At 38.1% G+C, this 18189-nt stretch overlaps 2 protein-coding genes across 14 annotated transcripts in view; both read right to left on the reverse strand.

The window, feature by feature from the left end:
* Positions 1 to 7778: 7778 nt before the first annotated feature.
* On the reverse strand, positions 7779 to 11327 carry hoxb2a (homeobox B2a). Its single transcript, XM_026917239.3, has 2 exons — positions 9816 to 11327; positions 7779 to 9020 (listed from the first exon to the last, which is right to left on the reverse strand). The coding sequence occupies exons 1-2, from the start codon at positions 10315 to 10317 to the stop codon at positions 8272 to 8274; spliced, it is 1251 nt and encodes a 416-aa protein (XP_026773040.1). The 5' UTR covers positions 10318 to 11327; the 3' UTR covers positions 7779 to 8271.
* Positions 11328 to 12711: 1384 nt separating this feature from the next.
* Positions 12712 to 18189, reverse strand: part of hoxb3a (homeobox B3a) — a 48090-nt gene continuing 42612 nt past the window's right edge. For all 13 annotated transcript variants that reach the window (XM_053239261.1, XM_053239260.1, XM_026916403.2 and 10 more), the window contains 2 exons: positions 15577 to 16174; positions 12712 to 14980 (listed from right to left, as the gene is read on the reverse strand). In XM_053239261.1, the coding sequence (XP_053095236.1) occupies positions 14220 to 14980; positions 15577 to 16066 (1251 nt within the window). In that variant the 5' untranslated portion in view covers positions 16067 to 16174 and the 3' untranslated portion in view covers positions 12712 to 14219. The remainder of the gene's footprint in view (positions 14981 to 15576; positions 16175 to 18189) is intronic.

The following is an 18189-nucleotide window of genomic DNA, read 5'->3' on the forward strand; positions in this document are numbered from 1 at the left end:
GACAAAAATACTTTTACTAAAATGCACTAACCTCTACACATTCCATTGCTAGGACAGATCATTCCACTAACAAAGCAGTGATGGATATTATACTCAAAAACCTCAAAATCCTCCAGGAAGATCCCGAAAACCTCCATTCATTCTCCTACAGAAGGGACAAAAACATGAAAGACCGTTTGTCAGAAGTGGATTAAATGATCAGGCTAAAAGGTCCTGTGGCACTTTTGCATTGCAACCATTCTAGATGTTCCACATGCAAATTCATTAAAACAGCATAATCACAGGCCCTAAAGGATCATTGTTTTATTACCCATCACTCCTCATTCACCAACACAGAAGTTGTTTATTGTCTTTCCTGTAAGAAATGTAATCAGCTATACAGTGGAGAAGGATTTCTCCTTTCCAGTGGCAAGACACTTCAACAGCGATGGACATAACATTCACGACATCTTTGTGTGCATTGCCACAAGCAATGAAGTGAGGAAATGTAAGGATAAAGAGTTCTACATCTACACTCTCAGAACTTTGGATCCCAAGGAATGAATGTTATTTTTTGACTGCAGTTATTCCATTATCGTATTGTATCATATAAAAAAATGTATGAAAAAAAACATATAGAATTATTAAATGAATATTAGAATGTTTTAAAAATCTAAAAAATGTTCAAAACTCCCTAGTTGTAGCACACCATGCTAGCCTTAACAGGCTGTAGTTTCCCAGAATGCCCTGCTGAATGTATTTAGGAAAAATGGAATCAACTGAAATAATTAGGAGTTTCATCACCCAGCTATTAGTCTATACATCTTCACCAGCATTTTTTTCCCCCAGAAGTAATACTCTATTTACAGCCTTTAATGGAATTAGCATTATATATGTGCTAATCATTAGTAAAACTTACTGGTATTTAGTGTAATGTTGCTAATGCTTACTTTGCTTTTGTTTAGATGTCAGTTATGTTTACTCAAAAGATTATACTAGATTAATTTACTCTTGGGTGTTGTTTTTGTTTATTTTGCATTTTTTTATGTTTACTAAACCAAAATTGTTCTGATCTGAATGATATATTGGAAATTTGCTGAATAAGACAAAACTAGCCTCTGTTTAAATATAGAACTGTAGCCATTCCTTTAAGTGACATATATCATATGATTACCCTCTTTTCTCTTAGCATAGTTTAGTGTATAGGGAGACTCATTGTATTAGTCAGTCACATATACTGCAAATAATGCAAATAATGTTATGCACACATGATTGTGTCACTCAGAATGGGTTTGCATTATATTTATAGAAACCACAAATATACCTTTTCCATACAAATCCGACCAATCACCTCTTACACCCTAGCCCTGCACTGGTGCATCCTGTGTGACAGTTAATGATTCTTATTGATCTACCCTTGAACCTGTCCATTGTTTTGAGCGGGGAGGAATCAGCCAGTGCACACTGTACTAGCATTACACACAGTGAGAAAAGTATGTGTCTGATGCCTTACAGCTGAGTGTTTCAGACAAGGCTCCTGTGAGAACACTTTTAGGAAGCTAAGAACCATAAATTGTCATAAGAACCCCTGAGGAACACTTTTTGGACTGAATTGGAAACTGTATCAGTGCTTTTCTCAACTAGTCCATTGGCAGATGTATAGTTTTGAGTACCTGCTCAAAAGCGACACTGAAGAAAACTAATGGCACTTGGGATGTGGCCTAGCAGCACAATTTGTTCCTGATTGGTTATGCATACTGCATCAGCTTTTTAAAGAACATTTTAAGGCTCTTGTGTGGTGCAACAGAACAGCATTTGCCCTGTTATTAGAAGATTATGAGTTCAAATCCCTGCAACACTACAGCTATCAGTGGCCTGAAGCCAAGAGAACAAAATTGCCTGTGCAATTTGTGGGAGGGATTTTCTGGGTAGAGGGATAGCATACATTCTCTCCTCTATTAATCACAACAACACTAGCCAATTATGGGTGTCTGTGAGCTTATGTATCTGGAAAAGGGTAGATAGCACTTTTTTCCAAGTGAATTATGCTGCCTTGTGGCACAGCATGATTAGCAGAATTTGACAAGATGCAGTTGGCTAGCTTCATGTGTTCAGAGAAAGCACATACTAGCCTTCACCCTCCCCAGTTGGTAACTGTTATTTGATAGGTGTGAGCTGGCTGGTGGGTAGGAGGAAATGGGTGGGGAAAAAGAAAATTTCAATAGGCTGAAGATTTTTTTATGGAAGCCATGAGACAACAAGTACCTGTTACCTGTCTACCTAGAAAGTCAGGTTTCATTGCTCTCATTTGGACCAAGTAGAGATTTTCAATGCTGAGTGGACAACCCTAAAATATATTTAAGAATTTCACTTGGGGAACTTATTACTTAAATATCAGCTTAAACTGTGGATCTAATTTTGTTATTTATGATAAAACTACATTTTTAGAATATTCTAAAATAATTGATTGGCAATAAACAAAAAAAACCCAAGTTAATTAATTGTCACCTCTTCAGTATAGGTCATTTATTTATTCTAGCACAACTATCAAGGTTGTTAACAAAGGAATTTGCCATTTCTTGATTTTAATTGGTTCACACTAGGACAATGTCCAGTTCAGGTTTGTCTTGGTTTAGTGGCAGTTTATTTGTGCTAAGTGTTATTCCTCTCACACAGTCAATCAGGGATAGTCATATCCCGAAACACACATTTAGTTCTTCACTTTACCTCAGTTTACAGGAAACGTCCTCTTACCACACCAAAACATCAAAGCAAAGGTAGAATAACACAAACCCTGCAAATTTGCAAACAATAGCAGCACTTTCTTTTATCATATGGTAAATGCAGAACAGATTAGATCCCCAGAAAAAAACTAGATCCCTAAAAGTCTAGATCCCTTTACAATAGATTTCAAGATTCCTTAAGAGATATACTACCTCATCCATAATGCTTCAATTTACTGTAATTCATCCAACTTCCTCTAAGCCGCCATGACAGCAAAGGCCTTTCATCAAACCCTGAACCATCTATACAAATGCCTCTTTAGCTTGACACAGCAAAACATGAAAAGAAGGCTAAAATAAACTGAACCTTGCAAGATGGCAACACATTCCTTTATCGTGTTGTAAATGCAGCACATACAAATACTCTTTCACCACAGATCTCAAGAAGTCTTACAAGTTATGCTACAACATAACTTGCTAAAAAAATTTTGTAAGTTCTGGTTATACATTGTATTGGCTTGGATTCTTTTCTAATGCTAAATTAAAGATCTCTCACTGGTTTGAAAATAAGATTAGCTTTTCTATTGTAAAGCATATTTTATGTATAATGTTGTAATATGATTCAACACACACAAAAAGGCTGGAAACTAAGCAGTCTTGCCCTTAGCTCACCTATTTACCTGTACAGATTTAAGTTCCCCATTCACCTATATACAAATGAGATGCAAACACTGTGCAGAGGTGTTGTCGTTTCAGGTGGGTGAGCAGCGAAGTGGTGGTGGGTCATGCGTGACTTAATCTGGAGTGCTTTAGCCAGATATGGACACCAACATTTCCATACAAGCAGAGATTTCTAAGGCAGCCAAAATCAGCAGGGAGCTAGAATACTTCCTGTGTTTTCTGCCATATTTGGTTTAAAAAAAAAAAAAAAAAAAAAAAAAGAGGTCTGACAGTATTTCAGCACTATTACTTAGTGCTACTAGCACGGAAAGTTTACATTGTTATCAGCTCAGTTTCAGGAGAGGTGTTGGACCTTTGGAAAGAAACACCTACATAAAGAGTGTGTTTGGTTTTGATTTTTAAACAGATTAGAACTAAAGTTTAAAAGACAAAAAGAGCATGCAAATCATGTGGCAAACAAACCCTTCCACTGTCACACACATCTTATTTGCAACGTTTCCATTTCATGCTCTTATTTACTAAGCTTCTGTTCCATGGTGGTGTTATTGTGATTGGCTCTATAAAAGAACCAATATTTGCTTAGATTTGACGGTTTGTATGTACAAGCTATTAAGTAGCCAAAAGTGATTCAAGAATAAGGTGCTGTGAGAAGGCAACTAAAAACCTTCCAAAGACCTTAAAATATAAGCTACAACTAGAGGAGACAAACAGTGATCATACCTTGTTCTAATTTTAAATCATTTAAGTTTTAACTGAACATTTTAAAGGATTTTATGGGATGAACATAGACTCATATTTGGCTTTTATGAAAGAATTTGTGAACACAAATTATTTACATATTTTATATAAATCTAAATGTATTTTCTATGTTATATAATTGCCAGCACTGGAAGATTATACTGTATCAAAAATGATTTCTGTATAGCTACTGTAACACTATTGTGATTATATTGTGATAACACTGTAAAACATTAAAACTTTACTCTTAAACTAGTTGCCAAAGGAGCTAAAACTAGTTTACCTGTAGCAGCATATTATTATTATTATTATTATTATTATTATTATTATTATTATTATTATTATAAGTTTTCCTAACATTTTAGGTTATTTTAGTGAAGCAGGATAAGTGCAACATGTTTAAGCTAGAGGGAAAGCCAGAAAATGCTACTGTAATGTTAGCATAGCTAGGTAGCTAACATTTGCTAGCTAACTTTTTTTTTCATAGTTAACCCATGTAGCTTTCTTTCTTCTTGACTTTTTCTGTAGTATTCAAGAGTCTGACATATTGATTGTGTCATTATTATTCTCAATGTTCATTTTAGCAGTTCCTTATTGTGTAGACTTTTATTTAGCAGGTTTTTATTGTTTAATTTCATTGTTGAATTTTAACAAGATCTTCTTGTGATATTATTTGATACATGTACATTATGTTTGTGTGGACTGAAGTCATTGCTTTAATAAAACACTGTAAATAGATTCATTTGTTAGGATTCTGACTCTGTATTGTAGTGGAGTTTGTTTTTTTTACTGCAATATACTGTTCAATATGTAGTCCTCTAAAAACACAATTTTGCAATTTTTGCACATTCTAACATTAGTGTAAAGAAACATTACAGTAAGAATGAGGTAAATATTAATTATTGGATATCATTACAATTTATTAAATATATGCTAAAATAAGAATAGTGCAAAACAGAATAATAAAGACAGATTTTATCACTACAAACATGCAAAAATACTTACCTGAAAACTGTAGCAAAACAGCTATACAATTACAACTCACTCTAAGCTGTATTTTTTAAGGATGCATCTCACAGGACCTGGATATTTTTGCACACTGGGTTTCAGTGCTGCCTCGGTTTCGAGCTATTAGTGGATCACGTGATAGACTGTATGCCATTAATAACGATTTTACCATATACAGGTGCTGTTTTACAGGAAAGTGGAATTAGATAGGCTCTCTCAGATTAGATTATCCTTTTTTCTTTTTAGTGGGTGGAAAATTGCTTTAACCCTATTGGCATAACCTCCCTTCTAAAATTCTATACGGGCAGACAGATAAGTGCGTATAAGCAAAATACTGTGCAGTATTATTTTACCCGGTCCATTCATTGATAAGTACACAGCACTGACTGCAAAGCAGCTAGGATTTCACCTAAATGTTTGTAATAGGCATGGCTACATTTTTCTGGAAGATGCCAATCCCTTAACCTGCAAAGGTATTGCAAAGACATGTTCTCCTTTAAAGCCACTGGATTACATTCATCAGTCATGCAACTAAATATCTTTACTATTAGTTTCATAATAGTTGCTGAACAATATAACAAGATACCAAATTTAGACACATTGTGCTTACTGAGAGTGTCATAATATGTGATATTATATGTGATACCAGTTTCACCATGACCGAGTATATTGCAAAGACTGATGTGGCTATTGCTCTTTCTTAAGTGTCTTCTCAACAGCTTTGGAGTTATAGGCTTTGGAGTCTTTCATTTGTGGGTGGGTGGAGGCAGAGCCCTGATGTGGCACAGCTAGTTTCCCTTCCTGACTATGTCTATCACAACCATAGTAGACCAACTTATATTAAATTAGATTATAAGACTTGTTGTGATGGAGCTTCAGAGTTTTTATCCATATTTGAATTGACAAAATGTTAGAATCTATAATTTCTGTTACACATTTCAAATATGTTTTTATTATTTTTAATAATTGGCCATCAATCATATTAACACTTCTTAAGATGGAAATGTTTAAACACTGGTATTGGTAGTGATCAGATTTTCTTTTTAAAAATAGGAGAATATCTTGAATATTTTCAGTAAAAATATGAATATTTTCGCAAATATGTGTCAATTTTGCATTGCTAACTATTTTCCCTTAATGAGGAAATCTTCTTCCCACTCACCTTTGCTTAGCTTAGACTCTTTCCGGAAGAGAAGGCACTGTGAAAACCTGTACACTTGAAAATAAATAAACAAGTTTAAACAGATTATGGCAAAGTGAGACTGAAAATGCCTGCCAATCATAGACCTGTAGAAATTGGCAGTTCACCAAAGTTCAGACAGCTATATAAGTCATAGCACTATAACTCAAATGATCATGTAAGTAGAATAAAACATGCCCTGAAAACATCTATCTATCTATCTATCTATCTATCTGTCTATCTATCAGTGTGCCAGTTTTACTGTAGGTATATCTGTCTCTGTCTGCCTTTGTTCATGTATAAATACATTTGTCTTCCAGTCTCCTCTTCTTCATCAAACTATTTGAAACACAAGAGACATTTATTCTTTCTTATTCTCTCAATATCTTGTTGATTTATCTGACAACAGTTTGTTCCTTCATATGCTTTTAGCTATACGTATAAGACAAAAGTACAAGATGTGTATGATGATTTATCTGACACACACACAAACACACACACACTCACATTCACACTCTCACTCAGTCTACCTAAGTTGTTGATTGTGGAGTGACCATACTGTTGTTATCATGAGCTCAATATTTTTCAGATCACTCCTGCACACACACGCAAACATAAATATGCACCTTTTATTTTCATAATCATCAGAATAGTGTGGACCCATTTAGTGTGGACCTTATTTTTTTATGGAGTATGTTTTTTTATTTTTATTTAGTACTCATGCTGCACTTCAGCAAAGATATTATTATTATTATTATTATTATTATTATTATTATTATTATTATTATTATTATTATTATTATTGCTGTATAGTTCGTGTCATGTCAGTCTAGCTTACTCGTTGTGTAACAATATGTTGAATTGGGACAGGTCCAACTATTACATAAGGTGTCTAGTATTGATTATAATGTCAAAAAGAATCATTATGATTTGACAAGACCTTCGTTTGTGTTAAAATGTTCACTTAAAGTCGTGACACACAACTGAGGACTGACCAATTCAGTCTCTTTCTCCCTGCATGAACGAAAGCGTTCAATAATGGCCGCCGCTTTATTGTTCATATCCTTCATTGTGCTCACAACGCCATTTTGAGCAGCTCAGCTCAGAGAATACAGCCAGAATACAGCGTCTCTCTGCAAACCTACAGAGTCGAGAGTCTGAGTGAACTGCCAAAAAAAAAAAAAAAAGATGCACACTGTTTTGGATTCTCTAACATTATAAGTTTCAACTTTTAATTAAACTGTTTATCATTATTATTATTATTATTATTATTATTATTATTATTATTGCTGCTGCTCTTACTGTTCTTGTTGTTATATGACTATTTTTATATATTAGTTGGTGTCCTAAATCATTAAGATGATATTTTCATGATGATCTTTGGAATTATGAAAATCAGAGCATTGCAACAATTTATGGTCCTACACTGTAAGTTAGACCCTTGTAAATCATTCACAACTATGAAACTATGACACTTATAAATGTTTTATTTTCAACTATGAAAATAATGTACAATAAATAATTTGTAATTTACTATTAAAGAATCTCAATAAATAAACTAGTTCTAAAATTCATCAGCAGGCACAACGCCCGTCTCCGGAAAAAAAACTCTAAAAGCAGTTCAGCTAACATTATGTCTGACTTTCCTGAGAATTCAACGATTGAGTTTCACTGAAAAAAGTCCCCGCATAATTATCCATAATTCAGGATGAAGTAAAATCCAGATGAACAAAAGAGAAAATACCTGAAACTGGACATTAGCAATCCCGGTGTGGATTCGCTTAAACAATATGGTAATACTGTAATGATTTATTAGTCTCCGCTATACAGCTCCGTCTCGCAGCTAGGTGTTTGTGAATATAACCTAAAAATAGTTTTCTCTTCTCTTTCGAGAATGTTCTGGTTAAAAGCATTCATAATAGGCTAGTGGGATGGGATACATTTCGATTGTTTTTAAGTCCGTCAAAACTGTAAATGTTGTAAATCTATCGTACAAAGAGTACTTGTAAACAAGTCAAAATCCTCTTCGGAGAAGTCTACGGGGCTATCCAGGGAACTCTGCAGACTGGGCGATAAAGCGTCCGAAATCTGTAGGCAGGAGTCTGCGGAAAAGAAATTCAGATCCGCTAGTGAGTTGGCGTCCTGCGGCTGCGTGAAGGCGTTCTCTGGCAATTCCTCGCGCGACTCGGCCATTGTACCGGGGTTATCGGCAGTGGGTGTCGGGTACGGGGGTGAGTGAACCGCTGTGTCAGGACCATCTGCCGACTCGGTCTGTATTGGCTGGCTCTCCTCAGGCGTGGGCTGGGTATTGTCAGCACTATTGCTGTAGCAGGGAGCCGGAAGACACGGCTCACTCTCGGATGCACTAGCCGAACTGGAGTTGGATGCTGTCGGACCGGACGGCTCCGGCGGCGGGTTCGGGAACGGTGAGGCTGCATCTGAGCCTTCGAGTGGCTCGAAACCGCTCGACTCGCCTTCTTGTCCGTCTCGGTGGTGCGTGGTTTGTCGCTTGTGCTTCATGCGCCGATTTTGGAACCACACTTTGACCTGGCGCTCGGTTAGATCCAAAAGGGCTGCAATTTCGACCCTTCTGGGCCGACAAAGATATTTGTTGAAATGGAACTCCTTCTCCAGCTCGAGTAGCTGTGTGTTGGTGTAGGCTGTCCTCAGACGCCGAGAACCGCTGCCATTGTCCAACCCGACTTGTACTTCTGGGAAGAGAGAAATGAATGCACTCAATATTCATAATATCATAGAAACATTCTCTAAACAAAGCGTATCTGTCCGCTTTCAGTTTTAACTGGCAGCAATGACAGGAATTCGGTCATGACCACTGGATATGCCAATGTGCACGCGTTGAGCAAGCAAGCTCCTTATTTTTGTTCCACTGCTTTCACGTTACATATTGATAGCTATAACCAAAATGGCTACCCCAAGCCAGGAGACATGGTTCTGAATAAATGTCTTAAAGACTGCGCTGACCTCAACTCTAAAGGACATTTTATAAACACAAGGTTTTCCAATTTTTATACCAAGAATTGGGGGAGGGGTGCAAGTAATAATGCTAATATATTATATACACTGTATGATATTATACACACTATAATCACGCAGCTTTTATAACGATATAAAAACCGACTATGTAATTCGCATGAATTTGCCAATAGATAAAGTATTAGCACTAATAAAATTCTGATGAATGTGATTAATGTGGCTCAAGCAAGTAAGCATGTTAATCTGTGCCATTAAATCTAGCGCATATACTTAACAATGCTTTAATATGCATGGAATATTTTCAGTGACTAATGTCTGAAAAATATGTCTGTAAACAGGATACGTTCTATAATTCATGTTTATCGAGCAGGAACAATTCGTTCCATGTACGTTCAAATAATACTAATAATACTAATAATACTAATACTACTACTACTACTACTAATAATAATAATAATAATAATAATAATAATAATAATAATAAAGAAAAGAAAAGAAGACGGTGCACTGACCTGTGGGAGACTCGAGTCCTGCGGTGGTGAAACCAGAGGATGCTGGAGAGGGAGAGGCAGCTGCAGTGGCTGCAGTAGGTGCTGCTCCAGGCTTGGGGCATTTCTTCGACGACTTCTTTTCCTTCATCCATGGGAACTCGTGGGCAAGGGGGCCGCCGGCCGTGACTGAAGCCGGGCCCTGCTTCTGCTGCGTTGGTGGCGTGGTTTGCGTCCGGAGCTGGAGGCCATTAGAGGCGGTTCGCTTATGGCTCCTCGGTCGCGCCTGGTTGCCTGTGCAAGGGCTCAGGCTGGGGATAGTGTGCTCGAAAGGAGGTGGAATTACTGTCGAGTCCTTGATTGATGAAGTTTGAAATGACTCCAGGACAGCGGGGAAAGACGTCAGGCACTCAGCAAGGGAAGGCTGGCTGTTGATGAACCCAATCTCCCTCTCAAATTCAAAATTCATCGCTTTGCCTAAGCAAAATGGGCGGCCAGCGACATAAAAAATGCGCAAAAATAACATCCAAAAGGCGCGGTTTTATTTTGCGCTCCCACCACGACTGTTTTTGCGGGCTTTAATAATTGGTGATATTACTAGCGTATGGGGACCAGGGTCTACTAAACTGAGGACTATGGGCGAATTTGCAGCCAATTCCTGGTCACATGACTAGTCTCAACCAATGGAAATACGGGGCCTGGTGGCAAAAGAAAGCATTATTTTCTATATTGATCAAATATTCAAGATCACAGAATTCCCGCGTTAGCAGTGTATATAATCAAAAATGCGTACGTTTGCCATGTGCTTGATTGCTTTGAGGTGTGGGTGGTTAAGGAACGTCTTCATTTAGACAATGGCCATATGAATAAAGGGCTTTGGGTGATGTAAGCCTGAGGCCTTAAATGTCTGTTAAAAGCACATCAACAATATGGCTAACTGCGTATTTTAGCAAGAGTCATTAATCTTAAAAGTTTTGACAAGAGTAACAGACAAGAAATGTAACTACATGTTGTCAATATATATGTGTGTGTGTATATATACTATTTCTCGTGTGTAGCCTAAACAAACAGGGATATATCGGAGAGATTTTAGGGCTTGGACATCATTACACAGAACGTCGCGAATGAGACTGGTGTAGCGTATGAGGTTCAATAATTTACAGCATTCCATCTACTATGAGACTTCTAAAACTGGGGACCTTTGTGCATGTAAGTTTGCAGCTAAATTTCGGCTCAAATTTTTTTTTTAAATGCATGCATTTATTTTGATGGTATTGCAAGATTGCACTGATTTTATTTTGTGATAAGATTACAGTCTTTCTGTAAAAAAAAAAAAAACTTTTTATGCATATCTAATATCTAAATAGGGCAAATTACGACATAGGCTACCATAGGTTCACTGAGAGGTCGCTTATGAAATGTGAATTTTTTGTCGAACAATTTCGCGTGAGGAAAAAAAAAAAAAAAACTATACGTTTTACTTAAAATAGAAAACATTTGTATTTTTTTCTGACTCGAAGAATGGTTCGATAAAACAATTTTGTTGATGAAATTAAGAACAATAATGTTTAAAAAAGAGAGAGAGAGAGAGAGAGAGAGAGAGAGAATAACACATGGGCTAGCTATATTCCACAGTAGTGAAGAAGCAGTGGTGATCAATCTTTTCGCCGGCATAGAGCTTGACAGGAACCACCCTCAAGAATTCGCCTCTTCCCTCCACGGCTACAACAAAGAAAGCGCCTCTATTCCCGCGTAGACTTTCGTATTTTATATCTAAATTAATTCACCTAAAAATTAATTCATCTTTTTATGTACGGCTTAAGTATAGAATTGTTTCCGGTAATAAAATCAGGGACGCCAAAGGGCTCTCGTGCATGTCCAGAGGTCTGAAAATGTCTCGAATTGCTTGCAGTTGTATGTCTTTTCGCTGTTATCTTAGTTGGGAGGAAGCAGAGGAAAACATAAAATGTGTGTGGGTGTTTGGGTATTAAAGGGGTATACAAAGCACGCTGTGGGCAGTGAATATATAGAGCGGGTCAGTTCAAGAGCTTCACTAGCAGAATGGAGTTTACTGCAGATTATATCGAGGTCTCTTTTATTTTTTTTAAACAGAAAAAAGGATCTAATTTAGGAATACCATTATTTGTGAGCTTTCTTCCAAAAGGATGATCTGGACAGTGTTTTAAAGGTTACCATTTCATTTCGGCCACATAAAATCTATCTATCTATCTATCTATCTATCTATCTATCTATCTATATGCGTTTTTTTGGTCTTATTTATCTTGATTTTTCCGTCTTTATCTTACAAGGTTTAATAAAGTGATTTTAACTGTAAACCTTAGATAACCACTATACCTTCTTTGATACAGGAACCTAACGCAGTGTGTAAGCTTCATTGCAAGGGATATATTTATGCGATCACCCTGTAGACTAGTCATTTTGATGCGATTAATTTCTTGCATATTATTTTAATTTTAATGAGTTCATGTTTTAAACTGACCTTATTGTTATGCATACCAATGTTTTCCTGTTTTAATAATGATCAAGCAAAAACAATATTTAAACATTTGTACAATCTGACTTCATTTAATTCTGACTGTGTGAATGCTCAATAAATAAAATCTTTGAATCCAGGTTTTCTTTATCCTACTTCTTTTTCAGCTCTTGACTTTTATGTACTTTGTGATTCACAGAGAAACTCGTTCCTTTTAAACTCAGAAAATAAACCGAGTAAGGACTGGGTTGACCTCTGCTCACGTGACAGGGCCTGCTGGATACTTTTAGAAGCCACGAGGAGACACACACCTTTGTGTGCTTGTGTGTGTGTGTGTGTGTGTGTGTGTGTGTGTGTGGTTACACGCGGCGGAGGGGATGGGGGGACACAAATCACTATACTAAAGAAGTGCAGGACTAGAATGAAAATGATTAACATAATATTTTATTAAAGAATTGTTCAACAGCCAACTCTTAACAAGAAAATCAATGTAACTACAAAGAACAAATGAAGGTTTCTTCTTAAAAAAGAAAAAAAAAAGTTTCGCTATACTGTCTAATTTCCGACTATGCTGGAACAGTTTGATTCCCTTGCCTCGCACCCTGTACAAGTCAAGTCGGTTATGTACAAGGGTAACGTAAACCTAGGTGTCTCTAAAAATACAATAACCAAAATTAGTTACAATGACAAGAACACAATGTCTTTTCCTTATAACAGGTAAATACTAAAAAAGTACACTTTCTCGATATAAATACATGAGGGATAAATAATAAAAAAAAAGAAAGTATTTAAACTGGCTATAACAAATAAATATATATTTATGAATGTTCGTTTGAACGCATACCGAAAGACGCTGATTGAAGGTCTTTCGCTTCAAAATAAGATTTACTTTTTCCTTACCCATCAAAATGTAAACTCTAAGTGCAACAATGATGCCCAGCCGAGAAAGCATTAGGCGTAAACCGAAACGTCTACACCATTGCTTGGCATCTCGGACATGCATTTTGTTCATTTATACCCTGTTTCCACGTTAAGTCAAGACATGAGAAAATGTCTGCCTTTCTCATTAGTGAAGGCTAATGTAAGCAAACTCAATGGAGAGAGAGAGAGAGAGAGAGAGAGAGAGAGTAGGGGGGGCAAGGAATGGACGAGGACGAGGGAGGGGCACAACCATCTGAGAAAGGTAGGGGCGACTATGTATTGACTAAATTCTCAAATGGTCTTTCTTTACCCTGTATCAATTCGATTAGTATCACCCAATTATAGTCGGTTTACGGGAGGAGGCCCTATGCAGCATAGTGCGAAAACTGTATTGAACTTATCAATCCGAAAAAAAAGTGTAGATTGAGGTTATACGTAAAGTTATTACGTACACGCTTTTTACGTTGATGGTTTTAGGCATATGGATTAGAAAACATGACAGTTTAGCGAATCTGTTAAACAAAAAGAGGTATGTGGAAAAAGGGAAGTGAACAAAAACAATCCAGTGGTTTCCTAACGCCGGTTTCAAGAGTTTGCTACGCTCCACCCTCAAGCAGTTTTTACAGTAAAGAACTCGGCGATAGGCTGACAAAATACACGCATGCCAACGATGGCGTAAAGGGGAGTCACACAAGGTCATACAGAAAAATAATCTATTAATTGGCATACACTATCCACACTTACCCACTACTCATAATCTTTGTTTTTAGTAGGGCTTTCAGGGCTATGCATACAGAACTGATTGTAAGATGTCTTCTGAACAAATGAATGTGCTCACAGGCGAATGAAAGGACAACATCAACACCAACTGCTGTGACTGAAACGGCAAGAAACCACTGGATCATCTTTTTCAACCCCATTGCATCGTCCCCTGGGTTCCTGTTTGCTTGCTTGTTTGTTTTCTTCTTTTATTTTAACTTCTGTTTTGTTTTGTTTTGTTTTTCCCAAACCTGTTACAGATGTGTCAACTTGGGTGCTTCTTGAATTCTACCCTGAGAAGGATGGTGCGCTGACAGATCTGTGTATGTCGGGTGTGTATCGCACGGTCCGTGGTGCTGGTTAGCCGACATCTGTGTGGCACCGTTGTAGTCCATGCTGGCAGATTGGTGGTGTGGCAGGTGGTTGAGGCTGTACATAGAGGGCCCAGTGGCCGGCATGGCATCCACATAGTTCCCTCCTACGTACACGGGGCTACCCTGCATGTTAGGGGTCCCATAGTTGCCACTGCTACCCTGTAGCCCATGTGGGTCATATTCTGGTCCTGTGTTGCCATACTTCTGTTGCGAGGGACAACCTTTCATGGAATTTTGATAGGATGATGACATGGCATACGCGTTTTGATGAGGCTTGTTGAAAGATGGCGGCGACGGCGCGTCATAGCTGCCCATTGAGTGCATGGAGTTCATAAAACCGGCTGTGGACTGCATTGGCAGGGGTGGGCTTCCGGTTGGGGATGGCCCCCCTGAGGACGAGCCCATGCCTTTCGACTTTTGATCCTTCTTGTACTTCATGCGCCGGTTTTGGAACCAGATCTTGATCTGCCTTTCGCTAAGGTTGAGAAGATTGGCCATCTCTACGCGTCGAGGCCGACACAGGTACCGATTGAAATGGAACTCCTTCTCAAGTTCCACAAGCTGTGCGCTCGTGTAGGCTGTGCGCGCTCTCTTGGAAGCCGCGGAACCCGGAGGGCTTTTCTCGCCGCCACTGCTCTCCGCTGGGTTGGGAATGAAATAAAACATAATTACTACAAGCGGCAATTGAATGCATCGTTCCCCTTAATAAAACAGGCCACGAAAAAATTTACCCCTTGATACTGGTTGTCAACACTTCATAACTGGCATTTATTAATAGATGCGTGTCCTAACACTGACCGGGTATATGTAAATTGTATTATGACCAAAAGCCCACGGCCAGTCGTACCGTGCGGTAAGCTAGATCATATTTGGTGATTGTCGTGCAGGGCGTCAGGCTTGCCTTGTGAAGATATTACAAGAACGTGCGCATGTACTGGCCTAAAAGCCATCTTCTGTAATCTGTGCATTATAAGGCCTGGGAAATAACACTAATAACTATCTACATTATAACAATCTTTTTCAGATTATGCAAATATTTTCACACTTATCTAGCAAAACGTTTGCGTAATTATTAATATTTTATTACCCCCTTCTCAGCCCATAACCCCTCCCCCATGCTAATGCTACTTTAACATAACACCTATATGCTGGTCAACATCTGTCCCAGGCGAGCAGGAGCAGGTGGGGTTGGGAAGGGAGTAATCATTAAAGGGTAAGGAGCGGTTGGCACACACACCATTAGCCGAGCTTGCGCTGGGGGAGCTGTTTTTTTGCTTGGTGTTCTGACGTGACTCTTTCATCCAGGGGAAGATCTGCTTGGAGATGGTCGGGTTCTGGGTGAGTGTGGACGACTTGGTGGAGGATTTGGTGGTACCTCCGCCGCCAGCCCCACCACTGCCGCTACCACCCGGCTGCTGGGGGGCACTAGATCCAGTTGGGTTCACAGGATTTTGAGGAGGAGAAACCTGGGGAGGTTGGTGGTGTTCAGATGGTAGACTGGGACGCATACAGCTGCCATTGAGCTCTTTCGTCTTGGCGTGCTGTGATTGTGTGGGCGCGCTGGTGCCTAGCGACTGCAGTGAGCAGGCAGACCTCTGGTAATCGCCATCGAGGTGTGCCGAGCTCGGGAAAGCCGCAGGCTGGGCCTCATAACTGAAGCCATTGGCCCCCTGATACGAATAACCTCCGAATAGTGTCGAGTTGTCGTAGTAGGTGGTTTTCTGCATTTCCAAAATTCGCGTTACCGGCTACCAGGGTCCTGACGACCTTCTGGAAGAACATTGGCACCCGATGTCACGTGACGGTCTTTTTCCAACGGCCTCTTGGAAGCTGACCTGAAAGGTTATAAGAGGCACATAATAAGAGGGGCGCAAGGTAAATCCATCTTACTGCGCTGAAAAGCGCCATGACATGAATAGCGCTTTCCCACAATGCGGCTTGCAGATGCTACGTCGGCCAACGCTGGACTGCAATCTTTCTCTATGTGTCTCTCTTTTACACACTCTTATCAACAAGAAAACAACTGTTCAGATTTTTGGTCTTTTTGCTTTTGATGTCTCGAACAATTTTCTGATCAAACGGTTCAATTACTTCTCAACCTCTATCTAGTGAAAGATCTTTTAAAGTGAAAGATTTTTTGTCGACACTGAAAATATTTGTGATCATAAAGTAATGTATCATATTGTTGCTAATAAAATTGATATCTTTTGTTGTTTTTTGTTTCCATAAATGGAGTTTGCAAGTAATAATTACTGCACAATTCATTTCTAAAGGTCTGCCGACATATTTTGTTTTTACTAGCTAATATAGTGATAATTTAATAACTTTTTATTGTATTTAATGTTTAATTTTTATGTTATTAGTTACTCTAAGTTCAATAACCCAATAGAAAAGCACACATTTAATAGAATACTGTTTTTTTATATTATTATTATTATTATTATTATTATTATTATTATTATTATTATTATTATTATAGTTGACCTGGTGCTTAATGTAGTTTAGGGTTTTGGGTTTTTTTTTTGTTTGTTTTGTTTTTTTGTTTTGTTTTTTGTTTTTTTTAAGGCTAACCAAGGCTAACCAATGCTAACCAAAACAGAATCGTTCTAGAAAAGCATACAGGAGTATAAAAGACCTGGGCTCTACAAAATGTTTAGCAGCCCAGACAAATCAATGAATATGTCTCATGCATAGAAGCCATTTCCAGAGGGCTTTCTCGAGTTACACACAAATGTATTTGGTCAACATTAAAACCCTGAAAAACCGGCATTGTGAAGGAGTGGACTCCTAAAACGTGGCGTGGAAAGACGTCCCCGGAAGCCCTCTCTAAATATGATTCATGATGCTCGCTGAACCAAAATAGACTAATCTAATCCCGGAAATGGTCAAAGACCTCCTCTCCTGATGTTGGGGTGGTTGAAAGGACAAGGCGAGTGTATTCGCTCAAACACTTACAGGCCCCTGGTATTCATTTAAAGTTACTAGTCAAGAGAGAATCATTAAAAATATATTTTAAAAAAAGAAAACCTGACAATAGTGCTGTCCAGCAAATTACACAGGGTTTATGTTAACATTTAATACATGTAAGGTCAGCGTCACATAGCTTAAAATGTAAACAAAACCATCAATATCATTTAAAACCACACATAGATTTATATTTAATTCCATATTTACTTCCAAACTATAGGCTGTTTATTCTAAATAATTACAGCAACCATAAGTCCTTATTTTATTTTAGCTATCTGCATAGGATATCCATCGCCTATCCTTTAAAAACAGAGCACGAATTGTTTAAATTCAGTGCAATTAGAAATAATATTGAAAATATACACTGAAGCCATGGTCTATCATTTGTCAGCTATGTCGTTATTAACTATTTTATATGAATTTAATGCTATTTTGAATTGACTACAAAAAAACTCCAACAGGCCAAAATAGCTTCTTGAAAACGAAAAACGTAAGAATATGCACTTGTGACTGTCTGTGGAACGAATTTAAATGACCACTGTGCAGTTACTTTAATTTTTAACGTTGAAATGTTATATATATAAAACTAGGCAAGATCTGGATGTGTCTGTTTATATAACTGAGAACCTGAACTACAGCTTTTGGACATCAACTCTCAACACGTCACAAATGTAGCTCATTCATCTTCGATGAGGACGGACGGAATCCATGGAATTGTTCAGGGAAGAGAGAGAGAGAGACAGACAGACAGGGAGAGGGAGGGGAAAAAGTACTAGGCCTGTAGATATCAAATCATATCGTAGTTCCATTTAATGGAACACGTAATGTCCTGGCCGTCTTGTTACGGTAACACAATAACCAACTTTTCTCTAGATTCAACCTT

Source organism: Pangasianodon hypophthalmus, chromosome 13 (assembly GCF_027358585.1).
Source record: "Pangasianodon hypophthalmus isolate fPanHyp1 chromosome 13, fPanHyp1.pri, whole genome shotgun sequence".
In the NCBI taxonomy this organism is placed as follows: Eukaryota; Metazoa; Chordata; class Actinopteri; order Siluriformes; family Pangasiidae; genus Pangasianodon; species Pangasianodon hypophthalmus.